At 41.7% G+C, this 26,747-nt stretch overlaps 1 protein-coding gene across 15 annotated transcripts in view; it reads left to right on the forward strand.

Annotated features, from left to right (window-relative positions):
* The window catches only part of DST (dystonin), a 470,287-nt gene that overhangs the window by 48,839 nt on the left and 394,701 nt on the right, over positions 1-26,747 (forward strand). For all 15 annotated transcript variants that reach the window (XM_078055212.1, XM_078055192.1, XM_078055195.1 and 12 more), the window contains exon 3: positions 12,040-12,240. In XM_078055212.1, the coding sequence (XP_077911338.1) occupies positions 12,040-12,240 (201 nt within the window). The remainder of the gene's footprint in view (positions 1-12,039; positions 12,241-26,747) is intronic.

Consider the following 26,747-nt stretch of genomic DNA (forward strand, 5'->3'; position numbering starts at 1 on the left):
ATGGCGATTATGTGCAGGGGATTGAATGGGGGGTGCCCCTGGGAACAACACTTAAATGGAAGGAAGGAAGCAGGATGGTCAGAGAAGTGGGGTTGTGATGTATGTGCAAGTTCAGGCCCCTCAGCAATGTCCCTAATTGAGGCAAGCGCTCACCTTTCCATTGACCAACACTGGCCCTGGGGGAGGGGGTTGACTGTAGGCCAAGCAGCTAGCTTTCAAGCTGAGGGCAATTCCCACAAAGGGCTTCTGCTAAAAGCCAGGAGCTGCCATCACTCCCAGCAGCTGGGGAAATAAGTACCTGACTCACGGATGCGGGATTTGGGTGGTGCCCCACAGCAGCCATTAAAATGTTCTTGTTCTAGTTCTGCTATGGTGGATGCAGTTTCTACCTTACTTTTAATTTGATTTTAATACCAATGCAATGTGAGTTCCATACTCTGAGAGTCTCTTCAAAGTTAAGATATATATTTTCTTTTTATGGCTTATTTTGGTAAAAAACATGATGTTGATGAATCCTGTCTAAGAGAAAAATGAGTGTAGGTCAGTTTTAACAGAACAAGCCTTGCCTTCCTGGACAGCCACTGCCCATGAAATTCACTCTCACTCTGTGCTGGTGGCTTTATCTCTAAAAACTAAAGCAGGAGGTGGGAAGGGTGAAGGATTAAAACCGGTTGTACCAAAAGCAGTTTGATAAATTTGTGCAAACCTTTTGTTTGGTTGTTACAGTCTGAATATAAAAAATATCAGGGAGTAGACATAATCTTTTTAGAAAAATAATGCAAGTGCATCCTTTGGTAATATCGTTTATGTGGTTGATGAAACAACAGAACAGATGTTGTTTAATCTGTGCATGAAACCACAAGCAGATGGGGTGGACATGGCTGCCGGAGGGAAATTAGACTGACCTTATATTTCACAGACTAGGTTGTTGAGGGAGAGCACTGATTAGTAGACCAAAACACTGAGTCAAAGTTACTTTTTAATCTGTGAGGGAAGCAGAGTGCTCAAGGCCCCGTAGGATACTGTGGAGAAGGAGTTGGCGGAGTTTTTCTGTAAAAGCCCAAATAATAACGATTTTTGACTTTGAGGCCATATGGACTCTTTTGCACTATTTACCTCTGCTTTTGTGGCATAGAAGTAGCCATAGACAATATGTACATGAGTGGGCATGGCGGTATTCCAATAAAATTTGGCAAAACTAGTGAGTCAGGTTTGGCCATAGTTGCTGACCCCTGATAGAGAGCATGGGTCAGGTTGCCTGAGTTTCAACCCTAGGGTAGTTACTAAGTGTCCATTTTCTCATCTGCAAAATGGGCATCAAAATAGTATTTGTCTCCCAGGCACATGATAAGAAATAATGAGATCATGCATGCACAGTGTTTGGTACATAGGAAGTGTTCGATAACTAGAAATGAATATTATTTATGCACCTGTAAAGAATTAAAATTGAATATAGTTAACAGCTGAACTGTGTTGGGAAAATATTAAATAAATGGGACTCAAATTATGTTTAGCTATGTAATAAGATGTGTAAATGGAACTCTTTTTGTCTGAGTCTGGCCTGAGGCCCCCAAGTGTTGTAGTTGGTAAGGCTCATGTTGCCAGAGGGAAGAGCTAGACCCCTCTGCAGGGCTGGCCAAGGGGGTGGCTATAAAATTGGTTTTGCCAATAGCTCTGTGGCAGTTTGCTGTTGCTCACCAATATCTGTGCTCTTTTTTTTCTGGGCACATGACCTAAATACATTTTTTACTTTCCCTTGCAGTTAGGTGATGGCCATGTAACTGAGTTCTAGTTAATGAAATGTAAGGAGAAATGATGTAGGCCATTTATAGGCCTGGCTTTTGGAAAGCCTCCTACACATTCCTGGCTCTTTCTCCATAAACTAGTAGAGTGGAGAGGACGTTGTGGATCCAGATGGAAGGTGCCTTGCACCCCAGATGACTCCGTGGAGCGGAGTACCTATCCTTTTTGCTCATCCATGAGCAAGACATGAACTTTTATTGTGCCGATGTACTGAGATTTTGGTGTTGCTTGCCTCAGCAGTTAGCCTACATTGCCACTTATAATCACCCATCACCAATTTTAGGCTAAATGGATAAAGGCTGAGGATCAAGTTATGAGAGATTAGAGCTGTGCTATTAATAGAACCTTCTGTGAAAATGGAAAAGTTCTATCTGCATCATCTAACACTACTAGCCACATGGGATATTGAACAATTGGAATGTGGCTAGTATGCCTGAGGAACTGAATTTGTAGTTTAATTTTAATTAAAATTTATTTATTTATTTATTTTTTAAAGATTTTATTTATTTGACAGAGAGAGACAGTGAGAGAGGGAACACAAGCAGGGGGAGTGGGAGAGGGAGAAGCAGGCTTCCCGCTGAGCAGGGAGCCCGATGCGGGGCTCGATCCCAGGACCCTGGGATCATGACCTGAGCCGAAGGCAGACGCCTAACGACTGAGCCACCCAGGCGCCCCTACTTTTAATTAGAATTTAAATGCAAACAGCCACATGTGGCTAGTAGCTACCCTATTGGACAGCTCAGGATTAGAGTCTGGAAAATGTCTTAGCAGTGTCCCCGAGTCTCACCCTAAGCCCTCTTAAGCCTAGTGAGAGTGACTTTCGGGAGACCACTGGGAAAGCTTGACTTGTATTCTCAGCGTCTGTGTGCCAAGGCAGGTGCCAGACCACATGGGATGATTTCAAAGGACCAGAGACCATGGCTGGCCTGCTGCCCTGATGGAGGAGCCAGCAGAGTTGGCTGCATCGCAAACAGCCTGCTTTCCCAGAATGTGTTGGGGCAAGGGACGCATGAGCATTTCTTATGGATCTCTTGGGAGAAAGAGCCTGGAGTCACTTTGAACCCGGTGTAAGAGAAAACCAGGAAGAGTGATAGGAGCTCACTGAAGTGGTCCTGGTTTTGTGACTAGAAGTGGCTTAGAAGACTTTTTAATTATCTGAGAATGACCAGAAAAATTATAGAGTCCACACAAAATTTTGGGTAGCAATGGAAGAAAATGAACTCCTCATGGTGGGTTTTAAGGACAGCAGGGAGAGAGAATATAGTTGTTTTCTGCGTGCACCCCATGATCCCTGCTTAGGTTAATCGAACAGTTATAATTAAAAAGCCCTTTAAGCTCCTTAAAGGAGGTGTATCTCCAGTAGTTTCAGCCTCAAAGTCTCCTTTTATTCTTTTCCCTGCCCCAACCGTGGAGGTCATGTTTTGTGTCTTAGGCTCATTTGGGTGCCGAATCAGAGACCGACTGTATTTTAGGGTATGTTATAAGGATGTATGTGTCATTTAGTGGAATTTAAGAAAGAGAGCCATGGTAGGGTCTGGCTTCACAGAGATGAGTGTGGAGAGCTGGTTGTGGGTTCAAGGCCTCCCTTCTCGCTGTGGTGAAATGCCTGAGGTGTGACTCAGAACTACTCCACTTCTGCTGTCAACCTGTTTTTCTCTCCTCATCGTGGTTTCCGCGCCCTGTTACTGTTCGCCTGTACCGGAGCCACAGAGCTTCCATCAGGCCTTCTATATCCTTGTCACCCAGAAATTGATCTGCAGACCAGAAGCACGGGCAGCGGGGGAGCTCGTTAGAAATTCAGAGTCTCAGGTCCCACAATCTGCATTTTAGTAAGAATCCTTGGCTATGCATATACATATTGAAGTTTGAGAAGCCCTGGTCTTCAGAACGACTTTTTTTTTTTCCCCTCAGTTTTAACTTCTGTGCAAAGTGGCCCGGGCTCTTGGTATTTCTCTATCAAACTGTCAAGAGAGGTACGCAGCCTGGGGCGCCTGGGTGGCTCAGTCGTTAAGCGTCTGCCTTCGGCTCAGGTCAGGATCCCAGGGTCCTGGGATCCAGCCCCGCATCGGGCTCCCTGCTCCGCGGGAAGCCTGCTTCTCCCTCTCCCACTCCCCCTGCTTGTGTTCCCTCCCTCACTGTGTCTCTCTCTGTCAAATAAATAAATAAAATCTTTAAAAAAAAAAAAAAAAAAGAGAGGTACGCAGCCCAAGTATCAAGACCCAGCAACCATGACTGAGAGGGGTGGGTGCCGTGCTTTCCCAGGCAGCAAGAACTGTAGGTAGGGTGTATGTCAAGAAGGGAATGATTGACATCAGTAAGAGATTTTAAAAGATTCCTGTTTACAAAACTGCCTTTAAGTTACAATTCATTTGAAAAATCGTCAAGGCTCTCTGTCACCAATCAGAGCTTCTGATCAGCAGGAGCTAATAACCAGTTAATAGACTATCAGTTGGTATAAAAGAAACACTGTAGTACTAACCTGTGAAACCTTACGTAAAATAAGTATACAATTCCTTAGATGTTTTATTTTTTTTTTTTATTTTTTTTAAAGATTTTATTTATTTATTTGAGACAGAGAGAGAAAGCACATGAGATGGGGGAGGGTCAGAGGGAGAAGCAGGATCATGACCTGAGCCGAAGGCAGTCGCTTAACCAACTGAGCCACCCAGGCGCCCCCTTAGATGTTTTAAAGATTAAAATTGACTTCTTGCTATCATCACACCTCTAGGAACCGGTGATCTATGCCACAGAATGATGGTTAGAAAATAAGACTTTGAAAAGGTAATATTTTGTCCCACTATCCCTTATTTGTCAGAGAATATATCCTCTCTGAAGACAAAAATGTAGCTCTAGATATAGTACTTCTAATCCAGCTGAAAGAGTGGCTTCCTTGGCCATTCTTTTAATACAGGATTATTAAACTCACAAATGACAAAGTTGCTTTGATTTTGAAGGTCCCTCTGCCCATAGTGCAATAGGGAACAGTGTTATTATGACCAGAATTACTGACTAATGACCTAGCAAGGGGCAGAAGCTGGTATAGAGCAGGGATTCTCCGTGTAGCCATGGGATGGCAGCATCAGCATTATTTGAGGAGTGTAAACTCTCAACCCCCATCCCAGATTTACTGAATTAGAAGCTCTGAGGATGGAGCCCAGCAGTCTGTTTTAATCAGTCTTCCTCGTGGCTCTGATTTTTTTTTTAATCACCTTTTTTTTTTTTTTTAAGATTTTATTTATTTATTTGACAGAGAGAGACATAGCAAGAGAGGGAACACAAGCAGGAGGAGTGGGAGAGGCTTTCTGCTGAACAGGGAGCCCGACGCGGGGTTCGATCCCAGGACCCTGGGATCATGACCTGAGCCGAAGGCAGACGCTTAATGACTGAGCCACCCAGGCGCCCCGGCTCTGATTCTTTTTTCTTTTTCTTTTTTTAATTTATTTTATTATGTTATGTGAGTCACCATACATTACATCATTAGTTTTGTTTTTTTTTTTTTTAAAGATTTTATTTATTTATTCATGAGAGACAGAGAGAGAGAGGCAGAGGGAGAAGCAGGCTCCTAAGGAGCAGAGAGCCTGATGCGGGACTCGATCCCAGGACCCTGGGATCATGACCTGAGCCGAAGGCAGACGCTTAACCATCTGAGCCGCCCAGGCACCCACATCATTAGTTTTTGATGTAGTGTTCCACGAGTCATTGTTTGCGTATAACACCTGGTGCTCCATTCAATATGTCCAGCTCTGATTCTTGATAAAGTTTGAGAACCACTGAATTAGGGTAACTCCCATAGGAAACATACACTTTAATGGCTCAAACAAAATAGAAATATACCTGTTAGTCATTTAAGGGTGGAGTGGGTGAACAGGTTGGCAGAGTGGCTTCCTCCATGCAGTTACTCAGGGATCCAGGCTGATAAAGTCACTACCATCTTCAATATGTGACTTTCCAGTCTGCTCTGAAGGTCATCCCAGCCATAACAAAGAGCATGGAGAAGTGGTGATGGGAAATATTCATGGGCTAGATCCAGAAATGGCATACATTTCTTATGTCCATATTCCATTGGCTAGAAGTCACTTCTACCTAATGGCCCTACCTAAGTGCAAGGGAGGCTGGGAAATGTCTAGCCTAGCCTGTGCCGAAGAGAAAGAGGCAATCATGGGTTTTGGTGAGCAGCTAACAGTCTCTGTCATAAACTCATTTCTGAGATTTTCTGTATTGGGGACCTATTTTATGCCATAAACCTCTTTGGCAGTGGAGTGAAGCCCATGGATTCAGTCTCAGAATGTTTTTAAATGCGTAATGTTATATGTGTGTGTATGTATGTATATAATTATAAAGGAAGTCAATTATATTGAAAGATCATTAAAAATTATTAAAAACATTTTGGGCAGAGCAATATATGTACTTCTTTATTAATGAATTAAACAATAAGTTCTAGTGGCAGATTTGTTAACTACTGTGATTTTGAAGTAATGATGATTATAAATGGTATCTCAAGATATCTGCAGCCACTATAATTAAATATGTAAATATATTTGATTCCTTTTGGTGGCAGAAGTCACTGATACTGGCAGAAATATCAGGTTTACAGTCTACTTTCGTAATTGAGTGATATGCTAAATTTCATAGTAGAGGTCAGTGACAATAAAGACATAATTTTTCCCCATCCAAGTTAATTGGCTATCCTCTTTGTCTTCTTTGAATTTTATCCATGGACCCAAGAACTTCTGCTATACACTTTATTTCTAGCCTTGGATGAAGAGAATCGTAGAGGTTTTATGAGGTATTATTATATACTTTATGAAAATATTAGCTTATTGAGTATCATAATATTTGCATATGGTAAATTTGTATCTTGTATACCTACCAGCTTTGGTGTTTCAGGCATAGCAATAACACAAAAGCAATTCTATTTAAATGTTCAGTGATTCAATGTGTTAAATTTCCATTTGTTCAGATGCTTCATCAGTAAGCTGGATGGTAGTTTGATCTTATCTAACAATAATTCTTATCTGAAAATGTTAACTTTTTCAATTTTTTCTTCGCTTACCTAAATTGTTTATAGACCTTTTCTTGTTTTAATCAACCTGCATAGATTTCTAGGCACTTCCTTGGTGCCCAGTCCTGTAAATATATGTGGAACACCATCTCTGAATGCATTACTGCCCTATATATAATCTCTGCCTCATGGCAGAGTGTTAAGGGCATCGGTATGGGCTTGGAGTTAGACAGACCCGAGTTCTGATCTGGGCTTTTCTAATTGCAAGTTTTTGCTTTACGTGGGTTACTTAGCCCTGATAAATCTCAGTTTGCTCGCTTAGGAAGTGGATATAATAGGCTTAGCCCCTAAGTAGTGCTTAGGAAATTACTGCTGTTAATGTCTCCTTTTTAATGCGAATCTACACAACCAACCTGTTTAGATCTGAGTACTCAAACTTTGAGGAAAATAGCTAACCATCTAAAAGCATCACAGAAGAGTATACATTGGGGTTTTTGTTTTCAGGTCACAGAATCTGTCATAAACCAAAAGAGAATTTATTAGAAATATATGGTAGAACTCACTATCAAGACTGAATGTCTGGTTAGAACAGACAAAACTAGGCAGCTTCAGAAGGTCTTTGGTGTAGCCACTAGACTGACGAATTCCTACTGATTTTTTTCAGTCTTTACATCCCTCCATTTAATATTCAGTGTTCCAAGCAGAGAAACTTCAATTGGTTGAGCCTTGGCCATATGTCTACTCATTAACTATACTGGTCATTAAGAGGCAAGATCTAGAGCGATGAGGAGCACTCTGTCTCAAGACTGCGTATCTTGAGAAGTTATTACCCCAAAGGCGCTGATAAAATGGGGTGGCCTAAAAATGGCACAAGTTCACTGCTGAGAGACTTCCAAGTGTTAATCACCTATTGGTTAAAAGGTATCCAGGCAAGATCAAGTGAATAGAGAAATGGACTTTATACTGACACCATCAAGTCCTGTTAACATCTGTAAGAACCTACTGTTTTAAAATAAAATTTTCGGGCGCCTGGGTGGCTCAGTTGGTTAAGCGACTGCCTTCGGCTCAGGTCATGATCCTGGAGTCCCAGGATCGAGTCCCGCATCGGGCTCCCTGCTCGGCAGGGAGCCTGCTTCTCCCTCTGACCCTCCCCCCTCTCATGTGCTCTCTCTCATTCTCTCTCTCTCAAATAAATAAATAAAATCTTAAAAAAAAAAAAATTAAAAAAAAAATTTTTTCTTCTATTAAGAGTTGTGGCTTTTTTAATAGAGTATTTAGGACAAGCAAGTCTAATAAACCTAGGACCTACAATTCTATGCAGTAGTTTAGGAAAATAAACAGGGTGACTGCCCAGTGATGACTCCGTGTGGTTGATGTGTTTGTAGTCATAACTGCGGGTGAATTGCTGCTGCAATATCTAGGAAATGAAATAGTAATGATAATGGTGATAATTTATTGACTACTTATTGTTATATTTGTACTGTTGTGAGTACCTAATGTGGATTATCTCATTTAAACACCATCATAACTCCATGAGAGAGGTATTATTATATGTATTTGACAGATGAAGAAACTGAGGCAGAGAAGTAATTTGCATACCTATTCCGTGATAGAGCTTACATTCGAGCCCAGATAGATTGACTCACTAGAGAGTAAATGCTCCGGATTCTCTGGAGCAAAGATCTCCCCTGATTGATAGGGGTGGTTGGTATCTCAACAGTACTCATGTGTGTCTGTCAACAAGGCACACCTGTGGTGTGACTCATTTTCCTTTTATATCTGATTAATAACACACTTTTGTCTTTAAGAATATCTTTTATTGGGCACCTGGGTGGCTCAGTCGGTTAAACATCTGACTTCAGCTCAGGTCATGACCTCAGGGGTCCTGGGATGGAGCCCTGCATCAGCCTCCCCACTCAGTAGGGAGTCTGCTTGTTCCTCTCCTTTTACCCCTCCCCCCTGCTTGAGCGCACGCTCTCTCTCAAATAAATAAATGAAATCTTAAAAAAAGAATATCTTTTATTCACACAAGTGAAATACATAATAATCCTAGCCAACACTTACGTATCACTCCATGCCAGATGCACTTCTAAGTATATACATTAATTCATTTATTCATCTCAGTAGCCCTATGAAAGTGGTCCTAGTTTTCATCACCACTGTACAGATGAAGAAATGGTTAAGTAACTATTCAAGATCACACAGCTAGGAAGTGACAGAGGCAGTGGTTGAGCCCAGATAGTCTGGCTGCGGTCGTGTACTGTATCCTGTAGTGCTTATAAAAACTTATTTAAAAATAGTGCCAGTGTATTTGGCTCTAATGGAAATCACAGAGGCCTGCATGGTGGTGTCAGAAATTTAAAAAAATGTGAAAGTATAAAGAAAGTGTAAAGAAAGTGACTGAAGTTTAGGGAAGGAAGGATGGTTTAAACTGTTTCTAATGTTTATTATCATAAGTAATGTAGTACCTTAAGTACCTTCACACTTGGTAGAATGTCTCGAAAGTAGGTACAGGGAGGCAGGTTTACTGAGCTATTGCTGTCCAGAAGGACTGCACCAACCTTAATCTTTTTTTGAGAGCATCACATTGAGGGAGTTTTATGGCGTTTCCCCCCCAAGTGTTTTTAGAATTTGTAGGCCAGTAAGAAGTACTGGTAATTATACAAGTTAAACAAAATTTGGTTGCTTATTATTCATAGGAACACAAGAGAAGGAGCATCTGCTTCTTACCAAAGACATATACTCACCTCACCCCACTATAACGAGCTAGAATGTCAGCAAACACTTGGTTAATTCTACCAGCGCACACACATTTCTGAGCTAGAAAGCAAGCAGGGGGTGTGGAAGTTAGTGCCACCTCGTGGTAAGACTGAGCTCTGACCCCTGGAGGTTCTCAATCTCAAAGCACAGAATTACCAGAAGAGCTTGTTAAAAAGAGGTTCTTCTGTAACATTGTGCGTCAACTGTACTTCAATAAAAATAAATAAAGAGGGGTGCCTGAGTGGTGCAGTCGGTTGAGTGTCCGACTCTTGGTTTCAGCTCAGGTCATAATCTCAGGGTTGTGAGATCGATCCCCGTGTTGGGGTTGTGCTGAACGTGGAGTCTGCTTGAGATTCTCTCTCCCTCTCCCCCTCCTGCTCATGCTCTCTCTCTCTAAAGTAAATAAAGAAATCTTTAAAATAAATAAATAAATAAAGGGAAAAAGGAGAATGACAAAAAAAATTCCCAAACTCAAGCCAAAAACTGACACTTTGGCCTCACCCCTAGAGATTCTTATTCAGAAGGAAGCAGAGGAGAGGGGAGAGAGAGTGTGCATGTGTGTGCGTCTCGTGTGTGTGTGTGTGTGTGTTGGTGTGTCCCTTGTGTGTGTTTGGGAAGGATGTCCAGGAATGTGCATGTTTAAAAGGCAGCCCCACATGGTTGTTGATTCTGACGGTATGGTCCTAACTCTGCTCTAGGAGGCATTTTAGGGATTGGCCCAGCTCCCTCTTCTTAATCCTCTTCTCCAGCAGCTGCTGTAGTATCTCTTGATTATGTGGGAATGGAGGGGATCTTCTGGGACTATTTTGGATTGAAGAGGATCCAGCTGAGCTTGCCTACAGAGAAGGGATGGAAACAGGCCAATGTTTTTGGGGATGAGAGAAAAGCGCCCAGTGACCCAGTTTTGTTAAATCCATTTGCATTTCCTCCTTATTGATTTCTGTTGACCTCAGAGCTACTTTTGACTCTGTGGGTCACACCCTACTTTTGTCTTTTTTCTCCTTCTTCATGTCCTTCAGCCTGGTATTCAGGGTCTCCATAACCAGACTCCAGACCTTCTCCCATGTCCCTCAGTGGGAATCCCCCTGTGCACATTAATCTTTCAGTATCTCATACTGCTTCCCCCCCTTAAATTCTTACCCTCCATTTTTTATGCTTTTACTGCAGTCTGTAAGTTTTTTTAGACATCTTTTAAAAGTCCGAAGACCCTTGGGGCCCCTGGGTGGCTCAGTCGGTTAAGCGTCCGACCCTTGATCTCAGCTTAGGTCTTGATCTCAGGGTAATGAGTTCAAGCCCCACTTTGGGCTCCATCCTGGGCATGGAGCCTACTTAAAAAAAAAAGTCAGAAGACCCACAACTGCACAGAAGCCCTCCTTGGGGCATTTAACACCCTCTACCCTCTAATTTCCTGCCATACCTCATGCATAGCTTATATGCTTATCCTAGTATGTCATGAAATAATGTTTCCTATTGCTGCATAAATATGTTATCCACCCAACCATTATTTTACTTATTCATTCATTCCTTATGTTGTTTCCCCTGCCTGGAATATAAATTCTATTCATTCTTCAAATGCCACCCACACAACGAAGCCAAATATAGACTATTTTCGGCTTCATTCATTGATTCCTTCTCTGAGATCTGCCAGCACTGTGTCCTCAACTGCCCGCTTTAAATCTTAATCACACATGCCAGCTTATACATGAACTGCTGCTCTTCGGGAAATTGTAAGCTACATGAGGACAGAGACTATTTTATGTAATTCTTTGAGATTTTCCAAAATCATATTATTTCCAAATGTGTAATATGGCTTATTTATTTTTTTTAAGATTTTGACAGAGAGAGAGAGAGAGAGCATGAGCAGGGGGAGTGGCAGACAGAGGGAGAAGCAGGCTCCCCGCTGATTAGGGAGCCCGATGCGGGGCTCCATCCCAGGACCCTGGGATCATGACCTGAGCTGAAGGCAGACTCTTAACTGACTGAGCCACCCAGGCGCCCTGCATAATATGGTTTAACTGAACTTGTACTCTCTGTTTTATGGTGTTGCCTCCATTTAGTTTTGAGTCTTCACTTTTTGGTATTTTATAATGATGCTGTACCTTCCTGCTTTCCTGCCTTCAGAGTCCGCTCTCATGAACGTAGAGTGACTTTGCCACCTAACAATATTCAGCCCTGCTCCTACACCAAGCTTCATGCCTAGGTGAAAATACCCTTCTTCACATGTGGTCTGATGTATACACACATAAGTAAAGCAATGTGCTCACCCACTGGGCTTTTTTTTTAAACTGGCTTTACTGAATTAAAAGCATTTTTTAATGTTGAGCCTCCTTCTACATCCATGCTCCCTTCGGGAATGTAAATGATCTCATTGAGCTTGGTGACTTTTGGAGCTCTTTGTACAAGTAGCCCCAGAGACTCACCAGAAACTAACTCAATACACATCTGGATTTGTTTGGGTTTGTTTTCCACCCCAGGGATTCAGAGCGAGCCCTCGGCATCTGAGAAGACGCGCGGCGGCAGCCGCGGCTGCTCGCCTGGAAGAAGCCAAGCCTGTGGTGGAGGTTCACCATCAGAGTGAGCAAGAGATTTCCTTGAGGAAACGAAGAATCAAGAAAAATAGCCGAGTCCAGCCAGAATTCTATCACTCCGTTCAAGGTGCTTCAACCAGAAGGCCTGTAAGTAGAGAACTTTTATAAGAATATTAAATCCATGGCGTGGTGGTTCTTTTCGTTTTAAGAACTTGTCAGATTAGATCATCCGGTTATTCTGTCATGATCCTCAGCAAGTGCTGTGAACCCATAGGAATCCCAGGAAGGAGTGTGATTTCATAGAAAGCACCGGGCCAGAGAGTTGTCCAAGAGGCCAGAGGTGGTCACTGCAGACAGGGTGATTTAAAAATGGGTGAATTCTGAGTCCCATTAAGAGCCAGGGTCGAGAATTAGAGCAGGGGCCACAGAGTCCACAAGCCGAGGGGCAATAATGATGAGATCAGAGTTGGTGAAGAGGGGCAACAAGAAAGCTAGTATCAGCAGAAGAGAAGCAGAAGAGGGAAAGGTAAGGCTGGGGTCTGGGCCAGTAGCTGAGCCCCACCAGGAGGGGGCTGTCGGGCCGCCGAGGCCAGTGTTGCCGTCTGCACCAGCCAGGGTGACGGTAAGGGTGCCAGCCTTCTCGGGTGTGGCCTTTGTTTTGGACCAGGGCAGCAAGCAGCACTGGCCTTCTCTACCCACGCGCTCGCGGTCTCTGTGGGCTGCAGTGCTACCTTACCTAGGAAATTCGGGCTCACATGGGAGCTGGTCTCCACCTCCTGACCGCATTGTTCTATGTGCTCTGGTATTTTTTCTTGGTTCGGGTTCTCACACATGGACTTTTTTATCCAAGGTTGTGACGGTTAAGGATTTGCGGCTTAGAAAATGCCACTGTAAAACGTTCTAAACAGCGTTTCATAACTGCAGTAATGCTACATTGCTTTAGCATTTAAAGGAAGTCTCCCTGTGGTTCACTCCATGTTGTGGGGAGCCTATTTTTGTCATTTCTCATGCCAACCTAGGGGAACCATCAAGATTTGGCTTGATAATAGGTTTTTGTAAATTCTGAAAACAAAACTACCCTCCTGTGGGGGTAACTGCCGCAGGCACCGCGGAGGTTGCTAGAAGGCCAGGAGAACGTCTGACTCAGTGTGCCGGCCAGTGACAACGGCAAGAAGCTAAATTCCTTTACAGAAAAGGTCCTGTGTGTCTTTGACCAATTGTAAAATAAGCACATATTTAGAGATGAGGGTCTTCTTTTCACGATTTAGTGAAATAAGCTATGTAGAATTTGGTATCTATGTGGTATCTACTATAAGGTGGTAGGAAAAGTTATTCATTCAACAAACATAAGCTTTTTTTACATAGGAAATAAGGGATACACAGATACATATTAATAACTGACAGTTAATGAGGGCTCACTTTATAATAGGACTCACTTAACGACCCTATGAGGTAGATGTTATTATTCCCGTTTTATGGATGATGAAACAGCGGCTCAGAGCGTATAAATAACAGGCCTAGGTTTACCTAGCTGTTAGCGGCAGAGTCTAGGATTTGGATCTAGACAGTCTGCTTCTAGAGCCCAAGCGCTTAGCTCTACAGTCTGCTACCTTCCTGTGGTTCATGGCCTCTAGGAACTCACAGCTGAGTCTGTGGACTGACATGCAAACAAGTACGTCGGATGCATGTCTGTCTTACGAAAATGCTGTTGTACAGTTATAAACAAGGCACCAGGGAAGCACCTTGTGGGGCCAGAAAGATTTACAGAGAAGCAGATGCCTAAGATGAGTCCTGAAACGTGAGTTTATCAGGTGGAAAGTGGAGGTGGGTATCTCTGATGAGAGGATCGTGTATGAGAAAGTCTGGCATTCTCAGAGAACAGCTGGAGGTGGTGCTGGTAGATGAGACTGGCTGGGTCAGGCAGGGCTAGATCACCAAGGGATTGTATATTATGCTACAGAGTTGGCTTTACCTTCTGTGGTGGGCATCTGTTGAAGGTAGGGAGAAGAGGCACGTTGGTTCTCTCGCTCAGAATCTAGCTAACCCTTTGCCGCTTCCAATCTCCACGTGGGGTTCAGGTTGGTTAAGTGGTTATCATCACACTTTAGAAACCCTCAACCTCCATTATTCTCTCATGAGCACCGTACGTAACTGCCTTGGGTAATAAGATGTATTCCTCTGTGACTTTGAAATTGGTATCCACTTTGTCCTTGAATGCCTATCTATCTTCTCTCTTTGTTTTCCTGGTGAATTACAGTTCACCTCTTAAGACTGACTCATGATCAAGCAGGAAAGTCTTGTCTGATCCTTCCTATTATAGTGAGATACCTTTTGTTTTGATCCTCAGCACTGTGTACAGATCTCCCACACAGCAGTGATCCAAGTGAAAAAAATCAGGCTCTGTAGGAAAATGGACATGGGTTCAAGTTCTGCTCTGTGTATCTGGCAGGAAACAGGCGGCCCACTAAGAGTTTAACTGAAGAGAGTTTAATGAAAAGACTATTTACAGAGGTGTGGGCAGGGCTAGGGTGCTTCCCTAACCTTCAGGTGGAGCCTACCCACCTACTACTCCCAGCCTGAACAGGCAGCAGATAGCACTGGTCTTACTGGATTCTGGTAAGAATTGCTGGGGCCATGAAAGACCCTTTCATAAGAATTGTGACTGAGGAGTGCGGCCACAGCCAGAACCCAGGGAGTCAGGAAGGGAGCGGGGGGTGGGGGTGCTCTCTTAGCTCCTGCTGGTGCTTTCCATTGACCCAACTGAAGGGGCTTGGTTGATGCACATTACAGAGACCAGCATCCCAAGGACAGAGCAAGGGAGAGGTGGGCAGAGAGTCTGAGAGGGGACAGGGACAGCGGAAAATAATAAAGAATATACCAGGTCAGATGAATGATATTTGCACATGACATATAGCTTAGGCATTATAGGAATTCAGAGAACAGAGAGCATTACCCCTCCTCCCTGCACCCCCCCCCACCCCATCCCCATAGGGTGGACAGGGGATAACTACTTCACAGAAGAGATGGGATTGGGTTGGGCTTTAAAATACTGGCAGGAATGGGGTGCCTGGGTAGCTCAGTTGGTTAAGTATCTGCCTTCTGCTCAGGTCATGATCTCAGGGTCCTGGGACCAAGCCCCATGTTGGGCTCCCGCTCAGTGGGAAGTCTGCTTCTCCCTCTCCTTTTGCCCCTCCCCCTGCTCATGCTCTCTCTCTCAAATGGATAAATAAAAAAAAAAAGTCTTTAAAAAAATAAAAATACTGGCAGGCATGCAGTAGGCCCCAGAAGTTAGGTATGATGACTGGAATAAGCAAAAGTACTGAGAACCATTTGACTGGATGTGGGGATTTCCATGAGAGAGAAGTACAATAGAGAGCTGGAAAAAGAGACTGGGGCCAGAATACACTCTAGACAACCACTGTGTTTAAGCTTCATTTTCTGTGCTTCATGGAGATACTAGAAGAGCATGATCAAAGCACAACTTTAGGAAGACTAAACGTGAGCAGGACGAGTCAGCGGGGAACAGGACAGGGGTCAGGTAAGTAACTAGGGCAGCAGTATGGGTGGGAGGTAATTAGGGCCAGAGCTTGGCCCTAACAGGTGACATTCTGCTGTCATCTGGTGATCATTGCTTCTGAGGAATCGAAGGATGATGACCTTTGTTCTGACTTCTTCAGAAGGAATTGGAAGGGAGAGAGAATAGAGGCATGAAACATCAGTGGAGGCTACTCTGTTGCTTAGGGCAAAAACTCTGGAGAGTGTTCTTTGGGGCAGGTAAAACTCACCTCCTCTATCTCTCTGCATTCTGCTAGGATCATTTGGAGACTGGAAATTGTCAGAGTTGGTGAGGAAGTTATTGGCACCTTATCTCACATGATTCCTGTTCAGCCTCCTGGAATCTTAAATCCTCTGCTGACACGTTCTTGTGTTTCTGCCATATGTGGACTTGAGCCCAGGCCTTGTGCCCTCCTCTTCTGGATTTGGTTAGGTGCCATTGGTAGTGCCCACCAGTCCAGAAGGCACGTGCCTAAAGCCTGTGCCTTTCCTAATGTACACATTTGGAGACAACCAGTGTTACCATGGGTTGCCATGAGGTCAACTCTGATTGTGTCTTGGAGATGCAATAAAAATAAATCAGCTGTGGTGATTCAGGATTATTTGAATGACTTTATACGAATCACTCCAGACATTTTTTTTTTAAGATTTTATTTATTTATTTGAGAGAGAAAGAGGAGAGGGACAAGCAGACTTGGCACTGAGCACAGAGCTGGATATGGGGCTCAATCCCATGACCCTGAGATCATGACCCGAGCTGAAATCAAGTCAGAGGCTTAACCGGCTGAGCCACCCAGGCTCCCGTGCAGATATTTTGAATCCCGCAATATGAATAATAAACAGGCCTGAGGGTGAGAAAGGCTGAACTAGGATGTGGCTGTGAAGTAGATGGATCAGAAGCTGTGACCGCGCAGTTTCAGTCAGCTTTCAGTGAGACCGGCCTCTTGATGAAGCGGGCCACGGGCCATGTGGAATGCATTAGACTTTAGCATCTTTGGCTGCTCTAATCTATGTACTTTTTCTGAATCCATAATTTATACTCAAATGTGCCTGTATGCATTTGTAATAGAGATCACTAATATAAACTTAATTAATAATATAGGCACATTTTATTTCGCTCCTTTGGAATGTTTTTAAGGGTAAGTTAACTAAAAATTTATCCTGATTTTTCTCTTAGTAAATTTGTCTTGGGACTTTTGTTAAGACATGTCACTGGAACACTTAAGGAATTTTCTACCACCTTGGAGCAGAAAAGATACTTAGCTCCCGATCTCCATTTGTTCTTTAGTATTTTGACATTACAAAGCCTTTTGTGTGTGTGTGTGTGTGTCAGAATCCTAGAGTTTTTAAACCTTCTCATCATCATAATAACACATAATAAACAAAAGCTCTCACATTTACTGTGTGCTTACATGTGGGCAACACGTGGACATTGTTCTCATGTTTCCCTGTTTTTTCTCATTTCATCTCCCCAGCACTTCTCTGGAGTAGGTGCTCACTTTCCAGAAGGGAAAACTTGTAAAGGTCACACAGTAGGTAGATGGCAGAACTATGATTTAAACCCACACACTTTGACTGGAGCAGTTTGAGAATGGAGACGTTCACATGATCATATTTTTAGTGCTAGATGTTTATCTTAACCCTCCTAATGCATTTTAATCTCATTAAGTCTCAGTTTTCCTACCTGCATAGATGGTAGAAATGGTATTTAAAGCCGTAGATAAGCTCCAAACCTCATTTTTGCCATCCATTTTACTGACCCTCTCTTTTTGTGGTAGGGAGTAGTAAGGGTCTATCTCTCTTGCCCTCCCACATGAACCTGTTAATGTATAACAACACTTAGCCCCAAGAGGTATTTATGTGTTTGTGTTGAGAGTGGGATGAAGGGAAATTAAAATTTTAGAGCACTTGCAAATAGGCACACTGAGTCCATTCCTGTTACATTTCGCTGATTCCAGTTTTTTGTATACTACATTTCCTTGTGACTTAGAATTTCTGAGACTTGGGACGCCTGAGTGGCTCAGTTGTTAAGCATCTGCCTTTGGCTCAGGTCATGATCCCAGGGTCCTGGGATCGAGCCCCGCATCGGGCTCCCTGCTCCGTGGGAAGCCTGCTTCTCCCTCTCGCACTCCCTCTGCTGTGTTCCCTCTTTTGCTGTGTCTCTGTCAAATAAATAAATAAAATCTTAAAAAAAAAAGAATTTCTGAGACTTTCTCAAGGAGGTACATCCCAGGTCACAGCCCAAGGTGTAGCTTGCTCTCCCTGCTGTCAAAACTTTGGCCCATGAAGCTCCCACCACTAGTAACTAACTGGATTATTGAACCTGATAATTTTGACTCAGGAGTTAGTGGCAAATTTAGCATAGATAATTGGTAGTCCTGCTTTCTGAAATGGTGAACACTGAGGAAGAAGCAGGTTTGGGTTGTTGGGTGGAAATCAAATTTCCAATTTGGATATGTTAAATTAGAATTATCTGTTAGAGGGTTGCCCGGGTGGCTTAATCGGTTAAGCATCTGACTCTTGGTTTTGGCTTAGGTCGTGATGTCATGGGTCATGATCTCATGGGTCATGAGATTAAGCCCTACATCAGGCTCCCACTCAGGGTGTGTGGGGTGGAGTCTGCATGAAGATTCTCTCCCTCTGTCCCTTTCCTCACTCGCTTGAGCGTGCAGATGTGCGTGCATGCGTGCTCTCTCTCTCACATAAATAAATAAATCTTAAAAAAAAGAGAAATATCAGATATCTTAGTGTCTGAATTTCATGGAAAACATGAGTCTGGATTTGGGGTCATTAGTACAGAAATGTTACCAAATTCATGAGACTAGATGGGGTGATTCAGGAAGTGAATGTTAATAGAGAGGAGACTTGAGGACTGAGCCTTGGGGTCCTCCAGTATTGAGAGGTTGGGAAGAGCAATAAAGCTTCCTTATAACTTCCAAATCTTCCCTTAGAAATATAGATGTAGAGAACAGATTGGTGGTTGCCAGAGGTGGGGATGGGAGAAAAAATTGTATACACATCTGAATGCATGTGTTGTTTTCAGTGACACAGAAAAATAAACCCTACATAAATATATACACACGCACATAACAAATACAGATGCCTTAAGAGATGGGTTTAGGGCTCTTGAATTTCATTTAAGGGTATTCATCTTAGGTCAAGAAAAGGCAAACTCAGGTAGAAACTAGAGAAAGTAGCAGAAAAGGATTTCCCAAGGCTACTGATTACTCTTTCCTGCTCCTTTTCCTACTAAACCACTTCCTTGACCTCACCCTTCTTTGCCTTCTGCTGTTGAATTTTGGTTTCCAGCCTTGGGGAAAATTTCTGCTTTCCTGATTGCAGCTTAGGTCATCGTAAGGCTGCAAGATATTTTGGAACATTGCATAGTTTTAATTTTTTTAAAATCAGTATTAGCAGGATTTCAGGTCATCTTTGTAGTTGGGAACTTGCTGCAGTGTGGAAAAGGTAACTACACATCCTTGATCTCATTGAAAATATAGTAGGATGTTTCTCTGTTCCTTTCCTGCTTAGATTATTAAATAGTCTTCCCTTTCCTTTTGAAATATGTGGGGCCAAGCAGCTTTATTTGCATAACATTAGGACACTTCCCTTTCTGTGGAAGGCTTTACTGTATAGCTCATACCTTACTTTGGCTTAATTAATTGGCAAATACGAAGCTTCTAAAGGAAATGTTTGTTTTCTTTTTCTCTTTGGAATTCTAGAGAGTGAATTGAATTAATAAAGTCAAATTTCTTTTACTAACTGCCTCAAAAGCATTTACTGAATTATACCCCTGCAACTTACTGAGTCTGCTGTGTATTACTATGCCTCCCTTACATAATCTTACGAAAGATGTCGTTTACTATAAATTTGCTAACAATAGGTATAAGAATAATTGGTGCACAGAAGCATGCAAGGTAGGTGGACTGCATTAAATGAACAGTGCTAATACAGGTAGAATTTAATTTCTCAATTCATGAAACCAAGATTAATTTGGTGAAGAGATTCATGTGCTTTGCTTGGAGAAAAAGAAGCACATCTTTCTAACTCGTGATTCTTTCCTAGGTCAGCATCTTGACTACAGCAAGGCCTGTTGCCATTCCTTTTGAGTCTTTCTTGTATTCCAGGTCACCTATTGTCTTAAAAACTTTTAATTCTTTCAGCTCCAAGCAAAGGAAGCTTCAAGAAAACTCAAGCATTTGAGAGACTCTGTTAGATAGCCACTTATCCCTCCAAAGTTTTCGTGAACAACCGTGGATCAAAGGACTGAAAAGAAAGCCCTTTCAAAGGTGGTCTTTAAATGGTGCTGGGAAATGTGGGTGGGCATAAATTCCTTTATTTTAAAGTAGGACACTCTTTGTAGCTTCCTTTCGAATTCTGTTTGGCATTTAACAGCCCTCTTTGTCTGAGGTGACTCCTTGATCTTTGTCCTCAATCCCGTGGGTTCCAATAGAAGACCCTTCCCTGTTGTAACCTCTGTGAAGAGAGTGCAGCTTGGCCCACCTGCTACTGTGTTACTGTCAGTCTTTGTAAAATCAAAATGTTAAAGTTTGAGGGGATCTTAGAACTTTTATCTGATTCAGAGGTTCTCCGAAGGCAAGATTCTCCTTTGCTCCAGTCCTTTGAGTGATAAGATCATCCATTGTTAGATAGCTCTAAAGTAGCGAGTTAATTGTACTTGGAATCAAAAAGCTGTTTTCTGAGCTCATGGTTCCATCTCTCTGGACCTTTCTACATATCATTTCTCAACCTTTCTACATATCACCTTTGTTGCACGCCCCCAAACCACCTCCTGGTGAGCATAAGGATCTGTCTGGTTTCTCTCAGTAGTGCCTTCCTCTTCCCACTGCCCCCTGGGTGTCAGGTGATGAGTGTGGTTCAAGAAAATCAAACTATGGGGGCGCCTGGGTGGCTCAGTCGTTAAGCGTCTGCCTTCGACTCAAGTCATGGTTCCAGGGTCCTGGGATCGAGTCCTGCATTGGGCTCCCTGCTCGGCAGGAAGCCTGCTCTCCCTCTCCCACTCCCCTTGCTTGTGTTCTCTCTTTGCTGTCTCTCTCTCTGTCAAATAAATAAATAAAATCTTAAAAAAGAAAAGAAAATCAAACTATGGAAATTGAACATATCCAGAGAGAGCTTAGTTTGTGCCTTGGAAGAAGAGAGGTCAGTTCTGGAAATGACAGTAATGTTTCAGGAACAGTATTGCTTTGCAGTAGCACTTTGTAGTTAAATAGTACTTCCTATTTTTTTTAAAGTATGTTCATAGTCATTATCTCATTGAATCTGCACAACCAACTTGTTCATTGGGTAGGGCATACATTGTTAACCCAATCTGACAAAACTGAGTCTCAGCAAGTAAGGGACTGACCCCAAGTCATTGGTCTAGATAGAGGCAGACATCCCTTATCCCTGTCATCTCTTGGGTGAGCTCTAACTCAGATAACATTTGGGGAATTCGGTGAGAAATTTCAGGGACAAGAATATAGATTCCAGTAGACTGTAGGAATTATTCCTTTTCTCAACCTGATTCATTCTCAGGGAGTATTAGTTATCTATCTTTGAGAGCCTGCTCAGTGTGCATTGTCTCTACTGGCCATCCTAGGGTACCAGTGTATTGGCAAGTCTGCTTCGGTCTAACCCACCGAGCTCATGCCACAGCCGGCACACATCCTGCTCACCGATCACATGGTGAAGTAGGTAATTGACTCTGATGCTGGGGAACATCACCGACTTAGCAGCATCGACTCCCACTATGTGCAGCTCAGCATCAGCTCAGCATCCTAAGATAAAGGAAGATTAGATACCTGATTTAATCTGGTATTAAAATTAGGTTGAATTATTATTGTGCGTTGTTACTGGGAATGTAAAATGGTGCAGCTGCTGTGGAAAACAGTATGGTAGGTCCTCAAAAAATTTAAAATAGAATTACCATGGGATCCAGCAAGCCCACTTCTGGATATATAGCCAAAAGAATTAAAGCAGGGTCTCCAAGAGATATGTGTACACCCGTGTTCATGGCAGCATTATTTATACCAGTCAAAAGGTAGAAGCAACCCAAGTGTCTGTTGACAGATGAAAAAATAAACAAAATGTGATATATACATACGGTTGACCCCTGAACAACATGGGCTTGAACAGGTCCACTTACTTATATGTGGATTTTTTTTCCTATAAGTATATTGGAACATTTTTTGGAGATTTGTAACAATGAAAAAACTTGCAGATAAACTTGTAGCTTAGAAATACTGAAAAAATTAAGAAAATTTAGGAATTATTATAAAAATATAGTATATAATAGATATAACATACAAAATATATGCTCATCAGCTGTTTCTTATTGGTAAGGCTTCCAGGCAACAGTAGGCTATTAGTAGTTAAGTTTCTGGGGAGTCAAAGTTATACATGGATTTTGACTGCATGGGAGGTCGGTGCTCCTAACTCCTGTGTTGTTCAAGGGTTTACTGTACAATGGAATATTACTCAGCCTCGAAAAGGAAGGAAATTCTGACACATGTTACAATATAGATGAAGCTTTTGGGCATTATACTAAGTGAAAAAAGCCAGTCACAAATAGAGAATCCATATTGTATGATTATGCTTCTATGAAATACCTAGAGTAGCAAAGTCATAGTGACAGAAAGCAGAATGGTGTTTGCCAGGGGCTGATGGGAAGTGAGGATGGGGAGTTGTTTTATCAGAACAGAGTTTTAGTTTTGCAAGATGAAAAGAGTTCTTCTGGAGGTAGATGGTGGTGATGGTTGCACAACAGTGTGAATGTACTTAAACTACTGAACTGTACACTAAAAAAGGGTTAAGATGATAAATTTTGTATTCTGTGTATTTTACCACAATTAAAACGAAATTGAGTTTAAACACAACTGCCGGCAAAGGGGCAGAAGAATAACAATAAAGGTTAACAGAATAAGGGCTCCAATGATAAGAACATCAGAGGAGATATACATTTATCTTATTTATTTATTTTTAAGATTTATTTATTTATTTGAGAGAGAGAGAGAGCGAGGGAAAGGGCAGAGGGAGAAGGAGAGTGAGAGAGAATCTCAAGGAGACTCCCCATCAGAGCAAGGAGCCCGACATGGGGCTTGAGATCATGACCTGAGCCGAAACCAAGAGTCGGATGCTTAACCGGCTGTGCCACCCAGGCACCCCGATTTAGCTTATTTTAAATAAAATTATCATGAAGTATGAGAGGCACAAGGTAAATAAGAGGTAAGGACTTAATTGCTAATGGAAGGAAATGTCCTTGTGTGCACAGTGTGGGAATGACTATGGATTGAATATCAGATGGCAAGACATATTTCAAATAAGTGAAATGACAGTTGTTATCATTACTCTTAAAAAAGAGAAACTACTTAGAATGTAAATTCTTGTCGAGGTTTTAAAAGCTATTGTATGTTTATTTTCATATGAATTAAAACATTATATTAGAATGAATAATATTAATCTAAAACAATGTAAAATTGATATTAATTTAAAAGATTGTATTATTTCATGATTAATTTCTGTTCTGTTTCAAAAAAACTTGAGAAACTTGGGGCGCCTGGATGGCTCAGTGGGTTAAGTGCCTGCCTTCGCCTCAGGTCATGGTCCCAGGGTCCTGGGATAGAGCCCTGAGTCAGGCTTCGTGCTCAGCGGGAAGTCTCCTTCTCCCTCTGCCGTGCTGCTCCCCCTGCTTGTGCTCTCTCTCTCCCTCTCTCTCAAATAAATAAATATATAAATATATAATCTTTAAAAAAAAAAAACCTTGAGAAACTTTATTTAGCAAATAGATATTTTGATGTTGTTAGGAACCAGGATTTTCAGGGGGAGAGAGAAGAGATGCAGATATAACATCAGAGAAGTAAATCCTTGTAATCCTAAACTTGAGATGGAAATATCAATTTGAGCTCATAATGAATGTTTTCACTGAAAGAAGCATTTCCTTGTTCTGTCCACTGAACAGGTCTAGGAACAATGACCAATCCAGTACTGATGCCCATATTACAGTATCCTAATATCATTTCTTATGAAAACAAACTAATGCTGTATCTTTGGTGGGGTTTTTCAAGCAGAGCCCGAGGAAGGGACATTCTTGTGAAAGTGATTTATTGAAGGAGAGCTCTCAGGAGGAGAATAAGCAAAGCAGGACAGGGCAGGGGCAAAAGCTAATAAGCAAGGACAAAGGCTAGGCTGGAGACTAGTTTCAGCCTGGACTTACATTGGGCTCTGGTGCACAAATTGCACTCTAGAGTTAGTCTCAACTTGAAGTGACCCTTTAGTCCTTCAGTTCAGTTAATCACTGGCCAAGGGCTATGAGATGGGGATGTGAGGAAGCTGGGTTTAGCCCAGGGGAGTTCTTTGAAAAAGGGGCAGATGTAAGCCATTAGCAGTTAACACTAGCTGCAGCTGGGAGTGCCCTGGCTGGGTGGAGGGAATCCAGTTGGGGCATCTGCAGCAGCCTTCACAGACATCTAGGAGAAATGGCTGATCCAGATCTGGAACAAGAAATATAGAATGAACCTGGCACATCCTGTCAAACCAGAAAGCAAGGAAGCATCAAAGATTACTGAGGTCTTGTCAGAAAGACCAGGAGCAAACTTGGAGAGGTTCCTACTGCCTCATCAGTAAGAATAATGATCACAGTGGATTGACATACATCTATATTTAGAATCCATGAATTTATGATATTAAAAAAAACCCACGTAATTAGAATGACCTTTGGAGAATGCTAAATGAACCAAGTCACTTTTCTGAAAAAATGGTAAAGGGAAAGGAACCAAGCATTATCCTGTCTTTGTTATAAGAATTATTCTATATGGTAATCAAATAGCTGTTGAGGGAAGAAAGCATGATGAAATTCAAATGTCACCATTTTGCAAACCCTGATGAAGGAATGAACCAAGCCAGTGATCATCAGTGACTTCTTACCCCACAAGAGAGGCAACCACACATTATGTGCCTTATATAACGCTTAAGAAATATTCTTGCAAAAAACATTGAACCTATATCAGATCAAATCACTAGTTCTAATTAAAGATTTACACAAAACACAGAGGACAGAGGAATATGTTGAACGATTTGCTGAAGATACAGTTAGTAAAATCCAGATTATGGGAAACCTTAGGACGGACAGTCCAATTTCTTCAACAAACACATTATAAGAAACAAAAAGCAGGAGGGGTAATCTATAGAAGAGATTGAAGAGACCTATTGATTAAATGTAATGTGTAGGCCTTGTTTGGATGAACAGACTGAATGTAAAAGAAGAATTCTTGAGAAAATGGGAGATTAACCAGATATTTGATGATATTAGGAAATTGATATTAATGCTTGAGATTGGTAATGGTATTGTGATTTTGTTAAAAGTAGTCCATATCTTTTAGAAAGATACACTAAAGTATTTAGTAATGAAATATTAAGATCTCTGGGATCCACTGGGAATCCAGGGGAGTGGAGGAGGAAATGTGGGTAGGAATATAGTCCCAACAACACTGACCAGGACTTGGTGATTGTTGAAGGTGTAAATGGTAGTTCCTTAACCTTTGCTATTGTATAAGCCTGAAATGTCCCATAACGAAAAGTTTAAGACATTAAAAAAAGTGAAACACATATTTATGTGAAATTTATATCATCAATACTTTGCTTCATTAAGTCCCTCTTGTGGCTTTTGTTTTTCATAGAGTGAGCCTAAATCTTTGTTAATAACATTTCCAGATTTCAGATATTTACTATTAGAAGGTTTTCAGAAAGACAGAAGGGGGCAATATTCCCATGGCTATCTTTTCATGCTTTTTTTTTTCTTTTATCTTTTAACAAAGGACTATTGCTTATTTGTCAGCTTTTTACTGAGAACATTTTATAATAGCATGTTAGTGAGTGGTGTAAAAGTGTGCTATTATTTAAAATTTAACAAATAATGTGAAACAGGTGAAGAACTATTTAGGCATATTCTTCCATTTTAATATCTAAAAACCAATTTTCACCGAGATTGCTATTTTTGTTCTTTGTAGATTTATTGATATGAAAATAGAACCATTATTAAAACAAAACTGACCCAAAAGACAGCATGCCATCACATTGCTTGACTTTGTCTTGCTGCAACTCAAGTGATACCTAGTCTTAAAACTTTTTTTCATGGTAAATGGAATTCTTCCATTGCAGTATTACTTTATTCCAGCAGATTATACTTAAATCTTACAGAGCTCATGAAATTTTGATGGTGGAAATGCAAGCTACTGAACTATCGATTTTAGTTAATCTTTAATATTGACATCACATTAATATTGACATCACATTCCATTATGTGACTTTCTATTCAGGAGATGGTTTTCCTGAAGGAGAGTCTTTGCTTTAATTTTGCTGCTCAGACGTCTACTTTTCTTTGCTTAAATAGAGAGGCGAGCTGACAATTTACACATTTCTAGCTCTATTTAAAGCTTACTTAAGAAAGTGTGAAACTATAAGGGTACTTTAAAATTATCTGTGAATTTTACTTTTATATTAGCTCTATTAGAAATAGGCAATAGGTAGGGGTGCTTGGGTGGCTCAGTTGTTGGAGCATCCGACTCTTGGTTTTGGCTCAGGTCATGATCTTGGGGTTTTAAGACCAAGTCCGATGTTGGGATCCACGCTCAGCGGGGAGTCTGCTTGAGATTCTCTCCCTCCCTCTCTGCCTATCCTCCCCACTCTCTCTCTCTCTCTAAGTAAGTAAGTAAATAAATAAATCTTAAAAAAAAAATAGGCATGGATAATTGAGAATGAATTTATTTAGCTGCTTTGCCAAATGCAAGAAAAAAACCCCACCAAAACTATTCACTTTTGCAAAAACTGGATAGCTAGGCATGGATCTTTAAGAAGCAATCGGGTCCTTACAGGACATGTGCTTTCATGCTATTAATTTTTATAACTTGCTGCTGCAGAAAAATTATTTTTAAATAGCCAGCATAAGTGTTGAAAATGAGCTCCTTTTTCTTAGCTATCAGGGTAACCACGTCCCTTGAACTGTGATTATAATCAGTTGTGACATATCAATTTCAGCCTTTTCTCCTCCTTCTGCATTCCAAGAAGGTTAAACATTATTTAGTGTGATTCTTTGACCCAAGAGT

Source organism: Halichoerus grypus, chromosome 9 (assembly GCF_964656455.1).
Source record: "Halichoerus grypus chromosome 9, mHalGry1.hap1.1, whole genome shotgun sequence".
Lineage (NCBI taxonomy): Eukaryota > Metazoa > Chordata > Mammalia > Carnivora > Phocidae > Halichoerus > Halichoerus grypus.